The sequence below is a fragment of the Acinonyx jubatus genome, chromosome E4 (assembly GCF_027475565.1).
Source record: "Acinonyx jubatus isolate Ajub_Pintada_27869175 chromosome E4, VMU_Ajub_asm_v1.0, whole genome shotgun sequence".
Lineage (NCBI taxonomy): Eukaryota > Metazoa > Chordata > Mammalia > Carnivora > Felidae > Acinonyx > Acinonyx jubatus.
In genome coordinates this window covers 45147501-45165453 of record NC_069395.1, presented here as the reverse complement: position 1 = coordinate 45165453, position 17953 = coordinate 45147501, and the positions used below count along the sequence as shown (strand labels likewise).

The 17953-nt window shown below is 41.6% G+C and overlaps 1 protein-coding gene across 1 annotated transcript in view; it reads left to right on the top strand.

Annotated features, from left to right (window-relative positions):
* Positions 1-17953, top strand: part of NIBAN1 (niban apoptosis regulator 1) — a 152131-nt gene that overhangs the window by 63024 nt on the left and 71154 nt on the right. The window contains exons 2-5 of the mRNA XM_027074357.2: positions 404-534; positions 3510-3641; positions 7637-7751; positions 12632-12799. Coding sequence (XP_026930158.2) covers positions 404-534; positions 3510-3641; positions 7637-7751; positions 12632-12799 — 546 coding nt within the window. The remainder of the gene's footprint in view (positions 1-403; positions 535-3509; positions 3642-7636; positions 7752-12631; positions 12800-17953) is intronic.

Here is a 17953-nt window from a genome sequence, read left to right as displayed (position 1 = left end):
AGAGTTGAAATGGTGGCCCCTGGGATTACTGCGTGGGAGTTGGATGACTGGAGGTAGAGGGGAATGAAGAACAAGCTGGAGTGGAGAGCCGGATAAGGTAGAATAGTAGTCATATAGGGATTTAGAAGGATGACTGAGTTTATAGCCAAGGCAATGGGTTGTTGATGTAAGATGAAGAAAAATTCTATTGGTTACTGGATGGATGGTCCTTAGGGACAGCACAGACTCTCAAGATGACGTCAGAAGGGGAGGGAGAGATATAGGCACGTATGGCATGTTGCAAAGTTCTCAGGAAATGTGAACTAACAAATCCCTGGTAAACAGTGGTATTAGTGGGGTAGATATGTGTCTAGTTTGTAAGAGATGCCACATTTCTAAATTCTAATTTTCTTATTTTTTCTAGGGAAAACTGAGGCTACCATCAAAAACTTTAGTCCCTTCTATAGTCGTCAGTACTCTGTGGCCTTCTGCAATCATGTTCGCAGTGAAGTGGAACAGCAAAGAGATTTAACATCACAATTTTTGAAGACCAAGGTAACCCGTGGGCATTTGGTTGACAAATATCTCCCACTGAAGAATGCTTTATAACATACCATATTTCAGAAATAAACAGTAATTTGAATGGCAGTTCAAAAAAATCTGTCCCTAAGAAAAAAATCTGTTCTCAAATCATTTCATGCTCAAAAAACGTTATTTGCCTGGAAGTTAGAATGTGTGATTCCTTGCTGATGGTGTAATCCATATGAAAAGAAACCTAGCATGGTCAGTTTTATTGTTTTTCCCACACTGATGCTTTAATATCAGGAAATTGGACTTGCTGTAGTGAGTTCAATAAAAAAAAAGTGATAATTTCAGTGCCTTGGACTATGGGCATTTTTGTTTTGGTCATTGATCAACCGTGATCTTCTCTTCTAATCCCCTAACTTACTCTTTCTCCCTTGCTCCATCATAATAATTACCTACACGTCAACAAATATGTATTGATAACCTACTATGTGCCAGGCCCTACTCTAAAATTGGGGATCAAGACAAATTCTCTGCTTTCCTGTTTATATTCAAAAGTAGGAGACAGTAAACAAATAAATAAATCTATATCAGGGGATATCAGGTGCTAATGAATGCTTCCAAGAAAAATAAAGCAGAAGTCTTATTTTAGAGAAGATGGTCAGAGAAGCCCCCTGTGGAGGTGAAATTTGAGCAGACACTCAAGTGAAATAAGAGTAGGTAGGCTGGGTGAATATCTGTGGGATAAGGAGCAACAAGTGCAAAGGCCCTGCAGGAGCCATAAGCACATCAGGAAGGCTATGTGCTGAGAGCAGTGTGAGCAAGAGACAAGGGATGATAAATGACTGCAGAGTGAAAGGGAAAGACCAGACCATGTAGGAGCTGTAGACTGTGATAAGGGTTTCTTTTTTTTTTTTTCTTAAGTTTATATATTTACTTTGAGAGAGAGAGTGCACAAGTGGGGGAGGAGCAGAGAGAAGGAGAGACAGAATCCCAAGCAGGCTCCATGCCCTCAGCACACAGCCCAGTGCAGGGCCTGAACTCATGAACCTGTGAGATCATGACCTGAGCCGAGATCAAGAGTCAGATGTTTAACAGACTGTGCCACCCAGGCACCCCAAGTGTTTTTATTTTAAATGTGAAGAGAAGTTATTGGAGGGTATTGAATACAAAGTGACTTACAATTTTAGGCGACTTCTTTGGCGTCTCTGCAGTGAATAGACTATGGAGAGGGGTAAGAAAGGAACTTGGAGACTGGTAAGGAGGAGCCGGTAGCAGGGCAAGAGAAGGGTGAAGGCAAACTGGACTTGGGAATCACGAGTTCTCTTTTGACCATGTAAGTTTGAGATGGTTATTTGATTTACAACCATGAAAATATTGAATAGGTAGTTGAATTCTCTCATCTGCAGCTCAGTGGAGAGGTAGAAACTAGAGAATAGATATTTGGTAGCTGTTAGCTTATAACTGGTATTAGGCCATGGGACATAATAAGGGAGAGTATCAATAGAGAAAAGAAGATATTCCACAACCAAGCCCTAGAAAAGGAAAAGGATCCAGCAAGGTGGATGGACAAGAAATAGTCTGTGCAGGAGGAGAAAATCAGGAAAGAGGAATGTGCCAGAAGGCCAATGAAGAAGGGCTTACAAGAAAGAGGGAGTGATAAACAGGTCAGATACTGCTGAGAGGTTGAGTGAATTGACCAATAGATTTAGCCACATGAGTGTGTAGGGATAACTGAGTGTTATCCCCATAAAACAGTGATTTTTAGGGAGTTTGTTACTCACAATGTAGGCAGTTTGTTAAAAACGCAAAGTTTGGTCCATAACCCCCAGAGATTCTGATATAGTAAGTCTAGAGTAAGGCCACATTTTAACAAGCATATCAATTGATTTAAGCGGCCCAGGTTAAAAAAAATGCACATAAAACTATAGAGTTCAGCCTATATATCGGTTCAATCTCATTTAAAGAGAAAAGTGAGATTCTCTCTTACCTGTTAATGAGGCAAGATAGGAAACTGCCTCTTTATCTGTCAGGACAGAATAAATTCAGAAGGCAATTTAATTCATCCCTTAGCCAATTCTTACAAAGATTAGCATATCTATCTTCTCCATATGGTTCATGTAAATTTTGCTTGAAAGTGGAGGGATACGTTTCTAGAGGCACTTTGATTTTTTTAATAAAGGGAAAATAGATGTAAATTCAGTGACATGTGCAAGACAGGAGGCCCATTCCTATATTCTGAGATAATACAGGAATTATACCATGAGACAGGATGTGAATTATTCCCTACACAGTTAACCCAAAGGGAGACCTAACTAAGAATCTAACAGAGACTCCCCTACAGCACGTATGTCACCAGGGTTAAGGATAAATCCTCAAACTTTTTACTTAAGTACAAAGGTGGAACTGAGATATGCTGGCTTGCCTGCTCCATCTTCAGCCAGAGGGCAAACAAGGTCTTCTTGAGGAGCATGGGGATGTGTTTACAGCCAGGATCCCCAGGGCTTTTGGATCTGGGAAGCCCATTGAACACTGGCCCTCAAGATTACACCTGACAGTGTGATGAATAGGGGAGCAGCCTTTTAAATCTCCTATTTTTGGGCATGTTCAAGGTGTTGGGGTAGATAGCCACAACTCACACTTAACTACCTCACTCCCTCTCTTCTGGAGTTTATGACAGATTCATTAAGTGCCACATATATACAAAGCACAACCTTATTCCTATAATCCCGATTCTACCATCTACTTCTCTTCTTGTAGCCTAATGGAGGGAAATGGAAGTCACAAAAATATCAATAAGACAAATATTTGCATTTGGTCAGAGGGAGTAGGAAGGGGAAGTGTGGAGGGAGGTGGGGAAGCAACAATTTTCTCAGGATCTCACAAGATCTCAACTATCACAAGATAGTTTCCTAAAATAGTCCTTGAACTGCCATGCACAGACTTAGTTGGTAGCATGCTGTGTTATTTGTTGTAATAATTAATCATATTCACCTTATTTAAAGCCACCACTGGAGCCTGGAACTGTTCTGTATGAAGCAGAGCTATCACAGTTTGCTGAAGACATAAAGAAGTGGAAGGAGCGGTACATTGTGGTTAAAAATGATTTTGCTGTGGAGAGCTATGAGAACAAAGAGGTAAAATATTTCCTAGTTTTCACTGGTTCTTGCACCATTTTCAAACATGGGCCGGGTTGATTGACATACCCTCTCCTTTGACACTGATTCGGTCAGTAAGCACTCACTCATGCAGATACTCACTTCAGTTAACATGTTTACTGAATGCCTGGTATATGCCAGTGTCCTAGAAGGTTCTGAGCATATATCAGCAGCTGAGAAAGATGCATGCAGTCTAGTGGGCAAGGTAGACTTGGAACAAGTAATTGCAAGTGAGCCTGAAGATAAGTTACACTGAATGACCAATGCAGGGGCCTTTACTGTGATCATTCAGCTTCGAGATCTTTTTCAGTCACTGCCTGATATCTCCCCCTCTCTGCTCAGTGTCTCCATATCTTCCTACTGTTAAGCCTCCTATGTGACAGGTGTCTGAGGAGTTAACTTACTAAGACTATGACTGAATTTGCCTTGTTGCTAAGAATTCAGACATTTCCATACTTTATGCCGCTTACTCTTAATGGATTTCATTTAACTTTTTTCTGCTTATCATATTATTTTCCTATAAAATAATTAGATTATTAGCTAATATAATATGTCTGTAAACTACAGAGAAAATGAGGTAACGTGTAAAGCGCCTAGCACGTGAGAGGACTTCAGTCTTTATTGGTTCCCATTTTTTTCCCCATGGAAGGAGGTAATTTGGCCTAAGAGGAAAGAACCCTGGGAAGTGAATTTGAAAAACTGAAGTTTAGGTTGGGCCTCAATTAAAGTGGAGAGTCAGGCTGAATGATCCCATTGGTTCCTTCCAGATCTCGCACTGTACACATTTTTAGTTTACATCGATCCTCAAGCTCCTTTTGAAATGAATGGTTACTGTTCAAACAGTTCAAGGTAGTAACAGGTTTAAAACTGCTTTCTTGACTCAGTTCAAGAGTACTTGGCACAACCTCCATGGATACTTTGAGTAATATTTCTGATGCTAAATCATTAGGAAGAGGCTTTAGACTGACAGGTCAATGTGTTTCCTTTCCATTTCTGATGGAAAGTAGAAATAAAATACAGTTCAAACTTATTCCACAGGCTACCAGGCAATGCTCAAGTGCTCTCTTAAGTAGTCTTACTCTTTCAACATTCATTAAGCTAATATCTTCTCTGCTTATTGCTTATCTATATGAGGACTTTATTCAACACCTGATTTGCTCTCAGAAGCACATTGTCAATGCACTACATACAATAATGATAATAATAACAAATCATCTCATATTTTGGATGGCGCATTACAATGTTCTTTCAGGGAAGCTTGAGAAGAGGCAGTTATAGCATCATGGTTAATATAATGCACGTTCAATCAAACCTTTGCCGGTTACTAGATGTGTGTCCTTGCGTAAATTGTACATCTCCTTGAGCCTCATTTTTCTCATCTGTAAAATGGTGAGCATGATCCCTTCATCACAATGTTGTTGTGAGCATCAAACAAATGCATGCATTGAAGCACTTAACGTATGGCCAGGCACTGGCAGAGCCCAATGTAGGGCTGTGGCGGTTTGATTACTGCTAACTAATTGGGAGAAAACACAATAGAGTTTGCTCTTGGATTTATTAGGGTTTTCACCACATTTGGTGCTAACTGAAATTTTAATTTTGGATCAGATTTTGGTGGTTTTTTTTCTTCCTCTTTTCATTTTTTCAAGCTTGCCCCTTCCACTTGCGATTTATGGACTGCATTGTTTTCTTTGCTTTGCTTGTCATTTTTTAAAAATGTTTATTTATTTTGAGAGTGGGAGTGGGAGAGGGGCAGAGAGAGAAGGAGAGAGAGAATCCCAAGCAATCTCTGTGCTGTTATGCATAGCCCAATACAGGGCTCGATCCCACAAACTGTGAGATCATGACCTGAGCTAAAATCAAGAGTTGTACACTCAGCCGACTGAGCCACCCAGGTGTCCTTGCTCATCGTGTTTAGTTTTATTTTTATTTAAAAAATTATTTTTCATAGTTTTTATTTTTGTTATTTTTTTAAGTGTTTTTATTTTTGAGACAGGGAGAGACAGAGCATGAGCAGGGGAGGGGCAGAGAGAGAGGGAGACACAGAACCTGAAGCAGGCTCTAGGCTCTGAGCCGTCAGCACAGAGCCCCATGTGGGGCTTGAACTCATGGGCTGTGAGATCATGACCCGAGCCGAAGTCAGACGCTTAACCAACTGAGCCACCCACACGCCCCTTTTTTTCATCGTTTTTAAATAAACTTGCTCAGTTTGTTAAGATACGGTCACTGAATTTGATAATAACTACATATTTTTTTAAAACTTGGAAATTTAAAAAATGCCCATGCAGTTTGCCATAATTCCTCAAGGTTTTAATAATATCCTGTTTTTTTAATTTATAGAAGGGCATTTAAAAAAAAATTATACCTAAGAGGGGCGCCAGGGTGGCTCAGTCGGTTAGGTGTTCTACTTCAGCTCAGGTCATGATTTTGCGGTTTCTGAGTTCGAGCCCCACGTCAGGTTCTGTGCTGACAGCTCGGAGCCTGGAGCCTGCTTGGATTCTGTGTCTCCCTCTCTCTCTGCCCCTCCCCCACTTGTGCTCTGTCTCTCTCTATCAAAAATAAATAAAATGTAAAAAAAAAAATTTTTTTTTAATTATACCTAAGAGTTATATATTAAGTACCTATAAATTGCCTATTGCCTATTATTCATTGAGAGTCCATTTTTGGCAGGTAATTAAGCAGGAGAAAATGAAGCATTCTCATTTGATAATCAGGCCCTACTTCCTGTCCACTTTCTGGACAGACTGGGGTGTGATTCCTGGATTTGTCACCAACTTACCACTGGGCTACTGGCAACTTATTTGAGCTTCATTTTCCTCATTTATAAAATGGAGATAATAACTAATTCATAGCACTCTTTTGAGGATTAAATAACATCATGTTTATAAAAGCCCAGGTTAGGGCCGTTATAACAAATAACACAATTCAGTCTTGAGGCCAGTCTTAACTGAAATGCTCCTTAGACTTTCTCAAAGTCGCCATTTCAGATTCTTCTCTGTTATGCTCTGGGTCCCTGAGGCGCTTAAGCAGCTGATGAGTGGTTCTTACAAACTGGAAAACCTTCTTAGACGTGCAAGAATTTGCTTTGTTGGGTCTCTTCACTCGCCATCCTACTGATGCAGAATATGTTATTGTTATTGTGATTTTGTTGCCCTGATCGACACCATTTTCCTTTTCCCCAAGACTACCCTCTAGATTTGGAGTACTACAATTTCCTGGTTCCATTCCTGATTTGCGTTTAGGCTGTTCATCTCAAAATTTTGCCCTGACTTAAGCCCTCCCCTCAGATGCACATGCTTATCTTTTTGTCCTCGCGAGTGGATCTGCTCACAAACTGCTTGTGGGCTTAGCAATCCTCTGCACCTCTTTGACATTTCCCGAACCACAGAGCTTTTCGTCTGCTGGCCAGACTTTGTTCTGATGTCATGATGTTACCTTTCCATCCCAGACCATTTCACTGCAAAACAGTCTCACGTAGTGGCATGTCTTATCATGGCAACGTTTTTATGTTTTTGGTGAAAATCCATGGCAACCATAATTGCAGTTACGTGTCCCGTATCTCACTAGTCGTCAGTCCCTAAGCATTTTGTGCAGTGTCTGTATGCATCCTCACTCTTGTGGTTAATAAGAATGATTCAGGTGCCAGCGTCTGAAATGGTTAAGTGTGGTGCAGAATTTCGAGAAGTTACTGAGATTATGTTTTCCCCACTTGAGAAACATAGCTAGGGTGAATCTCCTGGGATTAAAGACTCTGACTTACCATGTTGTGACCATCACGTGAAAGTATTAAAGTAATACCTTGCAAGGAACAGGTATGCAAAACCTATATTTAAAAGATATGGCTCTTAATGACATAATGGAGGAGTTGCTATCTCTGAGTCGTGTGTGCCTATGTCTATGTCTAATAGTACTGATATTTTTCAAAAATCCAAATGGAGAAAAAAATCACTTATTTATGCTTTTTTTCTCCCCAGGCCTATCAGAGAGGAGCAGCTCCTAAAAGCCGAATTCTTCCAGCTGGTGGCAGGGTGTTAACCTCAGAAGATGAATATAATTTGTTATCTGATCGGTTTTTCCCAGACCCTATTGGTGAGTTGCTGAGCGTTCTTTCTCAAGACAAAACTCCTAAACTTGTTTTATTTAGCTAGACCAGTGGGTCTCAATGGGGGAAGAGGATTTCACCCTCCAGGGACATTTGGCTGTGTCCAGAGACATTGTTGGTTGGATAGAGGGTAATGACACTGCTAAACATGCTACAATGCCCAAGACAGCCCCTGACAATGACTTACCTGTCATAAAATATTAATAGTTGCTGAGGCTGACAAATTTTGGGCTAGCCACACATTCTCTGTAGACAAATGGAATATGTCATTTCTCTAATTTGAGTAAACATTTTACCACTTCTGTTATTTTCAATCACATTCAGTAATACACAAGTCAGTCCCCGTGTTTCTAGCCCGTGGAAAACGTACCATTCATTTGTCAGGCATCTTAAGGCCTTGCTTTAACAGCAATACACAGGGTGGCAAAAATAAATAGGTAGGGTCCAGTCTGTGCAATATACAATACCACCATTAAGCAAACAAGTCCAGACCTGTCTGGGAATATTATTTTTACAATTTTAGGATGATAATGCAGTAAAATATCCTAAACTGACAAAGTACTTTAAACAAACGTACTCATAGGTACTATTTAAAAATAGCATTGCATTAATCAGCGAATCTGTAAGTAATAGCTGACTGTTGCCATGGAAAGAGTATTGAACGATAAATTTGGAGGCTGGATTTTTATCTAGTTCTGTGACACTTATCAAGTGCTTTCCCTAGCTGTTACTGATCCTCTGTGGTTTCCGATTCTCCTACTCTAGGTCCTTGAACTTAAAAATCTAGAAGGATCTTTCCAGCTCTAACATACTACGATTCTCATTTATTCCACTTTTTCCATGTAGAAAAAGTGATGGATAATATGTAGACAAAATAGCACGTTTCATAGAGATTCATGAACTGTGGAGAACAATTCCATCTGGCTTTGTGTAAATCACACCACACAGTAATTACTTGGTTTCTTGAAGAGAGACCTGGTTCTTAAAATGGGTATAATCATATCATTAGAATTTATGGAGAAAATTATAATTATTTTATCAATCATTATTTTGGTGCAGAATGCTTAGCATAGGCTTTTTAATAGCACTATTATAGGATTAGCACATGGACCATAAACCTAGACTAACAAACTATTACTAAGTAATTCAAGCTAAAACAATGCTTTATGTGTACTGTACATATTATTATATTTCCTTTCAACATCTACTTGTATGTCATCTTGGCTCTGGAGCTGCCACTAGAAATGGGAATACCAACTTGATGACTCTTCAGAATCTCTCCAGTAGAACTTTCCAATGAAATCAGTCAGAATAGACAATACATTTATTGGCTTTTTGGTGAAATCATATCAGAAGGAATGAAAAGGAATAAAAAACACAAGTCCTGTGTGACTAACGCTGTTTGGCCCAAGGCTTCAGTTTGCGGTATTTCAGTGACTTTTTTTTTATTGTATGGTGTGGCTCTCTGGGTATTAAAAATAGAATATTCTACAGTAGATCATTTGTGATATCTTTGTAACTCAACTCAGAAAAAATGCAGACTAATGGCCTCTGGAAAATTGTTGTACATTGTTAAATGGGAGACAACTAGAGGCTAAGAGGAGTGAATTTTAGGGGGCTTGCTGAAGCTTTTAAATGCAAAGGGTCAGTGTTGCTTTTGACTTATTTGTATAAAACTGACATCTTGGAAAGAGTGAGGGGAATGGTTTCATAAAACCATGTTAATCGGGAAAGACTCACTGTGTGATACTAATTCAACTGGAAATAGAATAAAGGCACAATAAAGATGGGAAGCATTAACCCCACTTGGGAAAAGCACTGGAGGTTATGAATGAATATGTCTTCTTTACATGCTATTCTACCAAGATGATGCGTCAATAATGCCTTCCTATTTGGCTAAGGTGATTCACTTATTTGACAGTTATTTAGAATCTCAATTGGTGCACAAAACAAAAGGCTCAAATACATAAAGCTTTATTATTTTGCTAAAAATATTTTTGGATATTGCAAGTCCAGGGCTGGTGTGACAGTTCCATAAATGTCAGGGACCCTTTCTAGCTTTTTCTCCCTTTGTCTCTAGGTCATTGCCCTTATTGACATAGTCTGAGGGGGCTGCTGGAGCATCAGGCAGGGGTTTTCTCATTCCAGACAGCAGGAAGGAGAAAAAAGGAGGAGGTGGGGCATTCCCTTTCTTCAAGGACACTTCCAGGAAGTTTCGCTACCTCTCTAGTTTATATCCCATTGACCAGGACATAGTGGCTGGGGCACACCAAGCTGCAATGGAAGCTGGCAACGTAGTCTTTGTCTTAAGCAGTCACTTGCTCAACTGAAAGTTAGGGATTTTATAACTAAGAAAGAAGGGGAAAATAGATAATGTGTTAGTGTTAGAGGTCTGTGCTACCAAATTTCATCATTCACTCGTTTGTTCATTCATACATTGATTCATTCTTATATTATGTGCCTGCCAGGTAGTTTTCGAGGTCCTGGTGGGCCAAAGATTGTGCTTCTAGTGCATTCTACTTTGTTACCTTCAGCTTTCAGGACATTGAAATAGAGTCCCCATATATGCCCCAGGAAATCTGTTTTTTATTTATCCAGTCTTGATTTATTAATTTGCCAGTAGCAAGACTCTGTTTTGGAGTGGCTTTGATCCATTGTTGGGTACGCCCAGTGCTTTCAGTGGCCTCTTAGAGGGTTCTTTTTTCCTCCCCTTCCCTGAGATTGGTGCCCTTTTTATGTAGGCAGGGAGCACAGAGCTAATAAGCTGGGGGTCATTTAACCAAGCGTAATATATAATTGGAATGCATGGAAGGAAATAAAATTTGGGTAGGGATATGAATAGTAGCATGGTTTAACATGAGTTTCTTAGAATTGATTTTGATGTAAGCGGTAAAAGTCCAGTGTTTAAAGCTTTTAAACTTTCCTAGGATAACATAGCACATTTACTCAGCAAACTGTAGTTGAACATCTAGTCAGTTCCATGACTGTGCTAAGGATTGAGCATGCAAGGATATGTATGATGCAATTTCCATCCTCTGGGAGCTCCAGGGCAGTGGTACTGCTTCTTGGGGAGGGGAACTGTGTGAGAACCAGTGGGGAGCTCATCTCATTCTGTGCCCTCCACCCTGAGTGTGAGTGCCAGACATGAAAACAGATCTCTGCAATATTTGGGGAGAATAACATAGGGAGCACACAACTCTGTCTCTAGTAGTACAGTGGTGGGGGTGTGTGCCAACAAAGACACCCCAAGGAGAAACTTCTAAATGGACTTTTGAAGGATGAATGAGGATTTTCTAGGCAAAAGGATTTTCTAGATGGAAATGAAAGAGGAAAAGGTAATAGGAACTGTAGAAGCTACCTGCGGTATCATGGAATGGATGACCACGCCAAAGGAGAGCAGAGACTAGTGAGAGTGGAGGGAAGCCAGGACAGAACAGGGCAAACACCAACACTTCACAGGGGGATGGAGAGAAGGGACAGAGGAACCAGTAAAGCTGGCCAAGAAGAAACAATTTTTTAAAAAGCACGAAGGACACCAGGAGAGAGGAGATGCTACAGGTCAAAGGGAGAGAAGAGAATGTTTTCCAAAGAAGGGGTAGTTAGCAGCAGCAACAGATGTTTCAGATTAGGTTAAAAAGTCTTAGGTAATGGGGGCACCTGGGTAGCTTAATCAGTTAAGCATTGACTCTTGATTCTGGCTCAGGTCATGATCCTACAGTTGTGAGATCTGTTCCTTTCTTACATAAAATGGGAACCCATCTGCACTGAGCGTAGAACCTGCTTAAGATTCTCTCCCTCCCTCTCCCTCTGCCCTTACCCTGCTCACATGTGCACACACACACACACTCACTCTCTCTCTCTCTCTCTCTCTCTCTCAAAAAAAAAAAAAAAAAAGAGGGGGAGGGAGCCAAAACATAAGAGACTCTTAAAAACTGAGAACAAACTGAGGGTTGATGGGGGGTGGGAGGAAGGGGAGGGTGGATGATGGGTATTGAGGAGGACACCTGTTGGGATGAACGCTGGGTGTTGTATGGAAACCAATTTGACAATAAATTTCATATTAAAAAAATTTTTTTTAATTTTTAATGAAAAAAAAAAGTCTTAGGTAATATAAAAAAAAGAAAGGCTTAGGTAATGAAGAATAAGCCGCAGGTTGGCCATTAGGATGACATCAGTGAGCTCAGCACTGGGGTTTCAGGACTGGTGGGGCAGGAACCAGACCGAGGTGAGAATCGGGTTGCTGCTCAAAGAAGCAAGTGTTGGTTTGGCAGCGGTAGGGAGGAGCGGGGACGGGAGTGTGAGCATCTGCACAGGTGGACAGGTGAGCCTGAGGAAGGCCAGTGGGGATGCGCAGACTCTGTGGAGCATTGCTATGAGGAAGTTGAGAAAGAGATTGTCTGGTGGCCCTGGCTGTCTTTGTCAAGTAGCAGGTGAGGCCACCTGCTGGAGCGAGACAGGTAGAGCTGGTGGATGGAGTGAGAGGAGCCTGAACTGCCATTTTCCACCATCCTGTGAAGACATCTGCTTCATGGTTCTGTTCCACGGCCTGCCCCAAAGAGTTTCCCTCACAGGCTGACATAAGTATTTTAAAGTTTATTTAATTTGAGAGAGAGAGAGAGAGAGAGAAAGAGAGAGCGCACAAGACGAGGAGGGGCAGATTGAGAGGGACAGAGAATCCCAAGCAGGCTTCGTGCTGCCAGCTGCGGAGCCCGATGCAGGGCTCAAACTCACAAACCATGAGGTCATGACCTGAGCCGAAACCAAGAGTCAGACCAAGACTGAGCCATCCAGGTGCCTCCTGAAGTAAGTATTTTAAATAAAAGATAACACGTTTTAAAATGTCTTTGTGTTTTCAATGTTTCTTTAGCATCCAGTGAGAAGGAGAACGCTCAGCCCTTTGTGGTCGTGCCTAAGGAATTCCCGGTGTACCTGTGGCAGCCATTCCTCAGACACGGCTACTTCTGCTTCCACGAGGCCGCCGAGCAGAAGAAGTTCAGTGCTCTCCTGAGTGACTGCATCAGACATCTCAATCACGGTATGACATGGCTGTCCTCACATCCGCAGCTGGGCTGCTTTTTCTCAGGGGGCCTACTCTAGAATGATTCCTAGAAAGAGCTGCCATAGTGCTGGACCCTGAAAGGAGGGGAAGTCAAGTGAAAGCAGGAGTTTGGAGCCCAGGAGCGCCTCCACTTTGCTGGTTCTTGAGTCAGGTCTGGGAAGCCTCCATGAAACAGAATGCAGGGCACGTTTGAGCCGTACTTATCCATATAATTTTGTGCACAATCCATCCTCTTCCTTTTTCTTTATGTTTCTTGCTGAAATGACAGCAAGGATGTGCCAGCTGTCCCTGGCAAATTTAGTCCTTATGACATTTCTTGTTTTTTCTCTCCTTTGTATCTGAATAACTTGCTCAAAACTTTATGGTACACAAAATCACTTGGAGAACTTATTGACCACGGATTTTTGGGCCCCACCCTCAGATATTCTAATTCACTGGATGTATAGTAGAGCCCCGATTTTGCTTTTCTAACAAACTGCCGAGCGACGCTGATGCTGCTGGTCGTGGGCCACACCTGGAGTAATGTTGGCTTCACTTTGCTCTAGGTATGGATTTAATCAGTATCACGTCTGTAATGGGAAAAAGACTTTTCATTGCGCTATGGGATGTTTTTGATGAATTGATGTGAATGTGGGGTTTTCTGGACTCCATGAAGTCTTCATTTACAGATAATTAATCTTTTTGTTCTTTGGCCGCTGGAAAGGCAGTTAGTCAAGTATCACCGAGGATGTACCCTGTGCCAGCCTCCATAGGTATTAAGAACAGAGTCATGAACCGTGCAGAGTTTCTCTCTCTGGGTCTATATTCAAACACAGAAGAAGGACCACAGGAGCACAAATTCACAAGATAACTTGATAATGTGCTGCAGAGTAATGGGGTGTTACTGCACAGTGAAGAATGGAGTTCAGGACTTGAGGCTTGTCAGAGGAGGTCTTTTTGAGCGGGTGACTTTTGAATTGAGTCACCTTATCCATCAGTGCCTTTATTTCCTAATAAGGCTAATGTCATTGTATATTTTCTTTAGAGTTCTGAGGTTTCCCTGAGAATGTCAGTCCTCAAGAGCAAAAGTCACTAGCGATGTTTGTTGGTCTGTTCTTGATTCTAGCTCGTGTATTGGTAGGAAGCTATGGGAAAAAATAATGTCACTCTATTTTGCTATAGCAACTCTGAGTAACAATGGTCACAATATTGGCTCATAACTGGTTAGGGACTTTATAAAAACGATACCCTTATTAATATCTTGCCTTGTGGTTTTGATGTTTTAGAGACAAATAATTGCCTAGCAATGCCCATTCCATCTAGCTCATTTTTCAACACACTCACACCTCTGTGTGCAGAGCCTTGGTCTAGTATGAACATGCCGTTGGCACTAACCATGCGAACCGTGCAGTTTCACGCAGCAGAGAATGTTCTCTGCCTCGCCAGATGGGACTTGCTTCATTCCCCCTTCCATGTACATAATAGGAAATTCCCTGGGGAATTTTTGGATGTGATGTAGCCTGCATTCAGATTCCATTTATGGAAGATTTCAGTCAATTCAAAACCTAACTTTGCTCTCCAGTGTTATCAAAGGCACTAAGATAACAAGGTCTAGTCACTTGCTCTCATTTTATGTCACAGTCCTCTGTCCATAAACAACTTTCCCTCACTGAGGCTCTATGCAGACTTGCTGTGATGTGGCAGAAATTCCTGTAGCCACAGGCAGGATCAGAGACCATCAGAACATTGTAAGGAACAGTCTTTGACTGCCATGGGCCAGTGAGCTCTCAGGTCTTTCCCTCCTCACTTGTCTTTCTGTGTTTTTGACCGCACAATGTACCACCCATCTTTACTGACTCACTTTTGTTGTTTCCACCTCTACCTGTTATTCACTGTGTGATCTTGAGTAAACCCGTAAGAGGTTCACGAACAGTGAACCATTCTTTTTTTCCATAATTACCAGAAGAGTCCAGAAATAGATGTAAAATTAGGGCCATGATGGGTGCCTGAAACCCTAAGGGGACGGCGTGATTTCCACTCTCAGGCAAATAGAGTAGGGCTGTCAGCCTGCTGTCTCTGCTCCATTGGCTGTCAGGCCACAACATGCCGCTGTTGAGAACTAGGTCTGAGATATTCAGGCAGCTGGTGCTGGGCCATCATTGACTTTGTCCACTCACAAGTCTTCAGGGATCTTTTTTTCCTTTCCTTTCCTTTTTTAAAAAAGTTTATTTATTTTGAGGGGGCGGGTGGCAGAGACAGGGAGAGAGAGAGAATCCCAAGCAGGCACTGTTAGCATGGAGCCCGACGTGGGGCTCAAACTCACAAACCGTGAGATCATGACCTGAGCTGAAATCAAGAGTTGGACACTCAACCAATTGAGCCACCCAGGTGCCCCTCTTTTTTCTTTTTCATTTTTATTGAAATGTAAATTGACATAACATGGTATTAGTCCAATACCATTAGTCCATTATGATATATGTATGTATATATATCATACAATGATCACCATGATAAGTTTAGTTAATACCCATCACCTCATGGAATTACAACTTTTTTTCTCATGATGAGAACGTTCAAGATCTACTCTCTTAGTGACTTTCAAATATATACTACAGTATTGTTAACTATAGTCACTACACTGTACATTACATCCCAGAATTTATTTATTTTATAACTTGAAGTTTATACCTTTGATTGATCACCATCACCCCTTTCCCTGCCTCCTACCTCCTGTCTCTGGCAGCCACCAATCTAATGCCTGTTCCTATGACTTGGTTTTGTTTTGTTTTTAGATTCCAAATGTAAGTGAGATCATATAGTATTTGTCTTTCTCTGTCTAACATATTTCACTAAGCATAATACCCTCAGGGAATCTTTGAAGGAAGATCATTTCATTGCCTTTGTGGTAAGTTCCACCAAAGATGTCTGCCACTGGGGATTCCTAGGATACCTCCCTTGGTGCTCAAATACCACCACAACCCAGCCCACTTGCCCCAGGAATTCTGGGTTCAAACTGGTCCAGGTATCCTTGTCCATTCATTCTGAATCCAGAACCACTTCTCCTACTACTCCTTATGGGGTGGGTGTGTTTCCTATTTAATCTCAACAAAGGGCCTGATTTGTCTTGACAGATTCAGTCTCGACACCTGGTTCTTGGACAATAAAGCTATGTCTTAGAGTAGGTTGGGGCAGGCAGAGGGCTCTCTGCTCCTTCTTCCTTCAAGAGAGGGAGCTGCTTCTGGGCTCCTCAAATATTATTTACACTCCCAAGGTACATAAAGGTAGGGGTGTGTGTGTGTGTGTGTGTGTGTGTGTGTGTGTGTGTGTGTGTGTGTTGTTTTGTTTTGTTTTGTTTTGTTTTGTTTTGTTTTGTTTTTGGCACCTCTTCATTGAGCAGGCATAAAAACATTCCACAAGATTATTCTTCAGCAGAACATCCCACTCCAACACACTGGCCTAAATATCAAGCCCATTGCATATTATGTGCCCAGAGCAACTTCTGTCCTCTGTCCTTTTGGAATCACACTGCAATCCCTTGTCCCCAGTGAGGGAAGGTCAGGGTACTAAATGTCCACTTCCATAAAATGAGACTTACATAAAGCCAAGGTATTCTAACACAGTCCTGTCCTATTCTATAGAACTTTAGTTTGAAAAATCTGGTCATTGTAGTTACAGGGTTAGAGTTAAAAACTATTTTAACAAATACAGAGTTGTACATATGCGACATGGAATAATGATCATTATCAATGCAAGCCTGTCTTTTCAGCTCAGGATAATGATTCCTTGGCATAGGAATTTGCAGGAAGGAGAAAAGGTGTTTCTGGCGGGAGGAATAGTATGCGTGGAGGGTCAGGAAGAGAGTCAGAGCATGGATCATTAGAGAAAGTGAAAGAATTTTGTGTGGCTGGTGCTTAGAGAGGAGAGAGGATCCAAGTGGGGATGGGAAGATGGGCAGGATCCAGGCTATAAAGGGCTTTGCAATAGATAATAAGGGATTTGCACTTTATTCTAACAGCTAAAGGAAACTTTTAAAGGGTTTCAAGCAGATAAGTGACTCAGTCATATATTCATTTTAGAAAGGTCACACTGGCTGCTGTGTGGGCAGAGGATGGGAGAGTAGCAGGCTGGGATGCCAGGAGACCACTTAGGAAGCTTTGGCCGGCAACGGATGGGGGTAGCCTGCGCCAGAGAGCTGATAATGGAGATAGTGAGAGGTGGCTGGATAAGAGAGATATCCAGGAAGCAAAATGGACAGAACTTGAGGTTAGATGGTGTGGAGAGTGAGGCAGTGGGAGGAGTCCCAGCTGCTGCCATTCTCTGAGACGGCAGCCTTGCCTAAGGAGCAGGTTCCAAGGGAAGGAGGTAATGTAGTCAGTGTTGTAGATGCTGAGTTGGAAAAGTCCATGAACATCCAGGTGAGGAAGTCTCATAGACAGACACGTGGACAGGGCTGGAGACGAGGACAATCTGGGGAAATCAGCAATCTTTGTGCCATCATTGAAGCTGTGGCTGGCTTTGTAGGAAGGCTGTGGTTTGCCAGCCCCTCAAAGGGAGACTGGCTTTTTTTTCTATGTATCCCCATTGCCAGCAATTGTCCAAGGGTCTGGTGTCCGGTAAAGGCTCTGTAAATATCTCAATCCTTCATCCTTTGGTAGTTACAAATACGCTCATGTGTGAAAAAGCATGGAGCATGTATGTTGGTGCAGCTTAAAGATGTTTGTATGTAAAATCTGTAAACATTAAGTGAAATGGGTTGGTGCTTTTATTCACTCACTACGTGGATCTGTGATTTTACTATTGAGCCTATAGGCAGCAAGCTCATCAGGAATATAAAACCTTTGTGAAATTCAGTGGCTCAGTTAGGCTCTCTGACTCACCCTCTTCATACAGATACATACTTAACTGCCAGTGTCTGTTCTATATTTTATTTCAAGTTCACTGCTACCAACCTGCTTTGGGACTCATATATAAAAAACATTCCCAGAGGCTTATGGTTGATCTTATTTTTTCCAATTACTGCCACTTCCTTCTATAGGTAACAGTCAGATAAATCACCTGTAAGCACAATTTTTGATTAAAATCCTTCAGTGGGCATGGCCATTGTCACAAAGATGAAACATTTCATTCCAAGGCGGCTGGCTGGGCCTGATT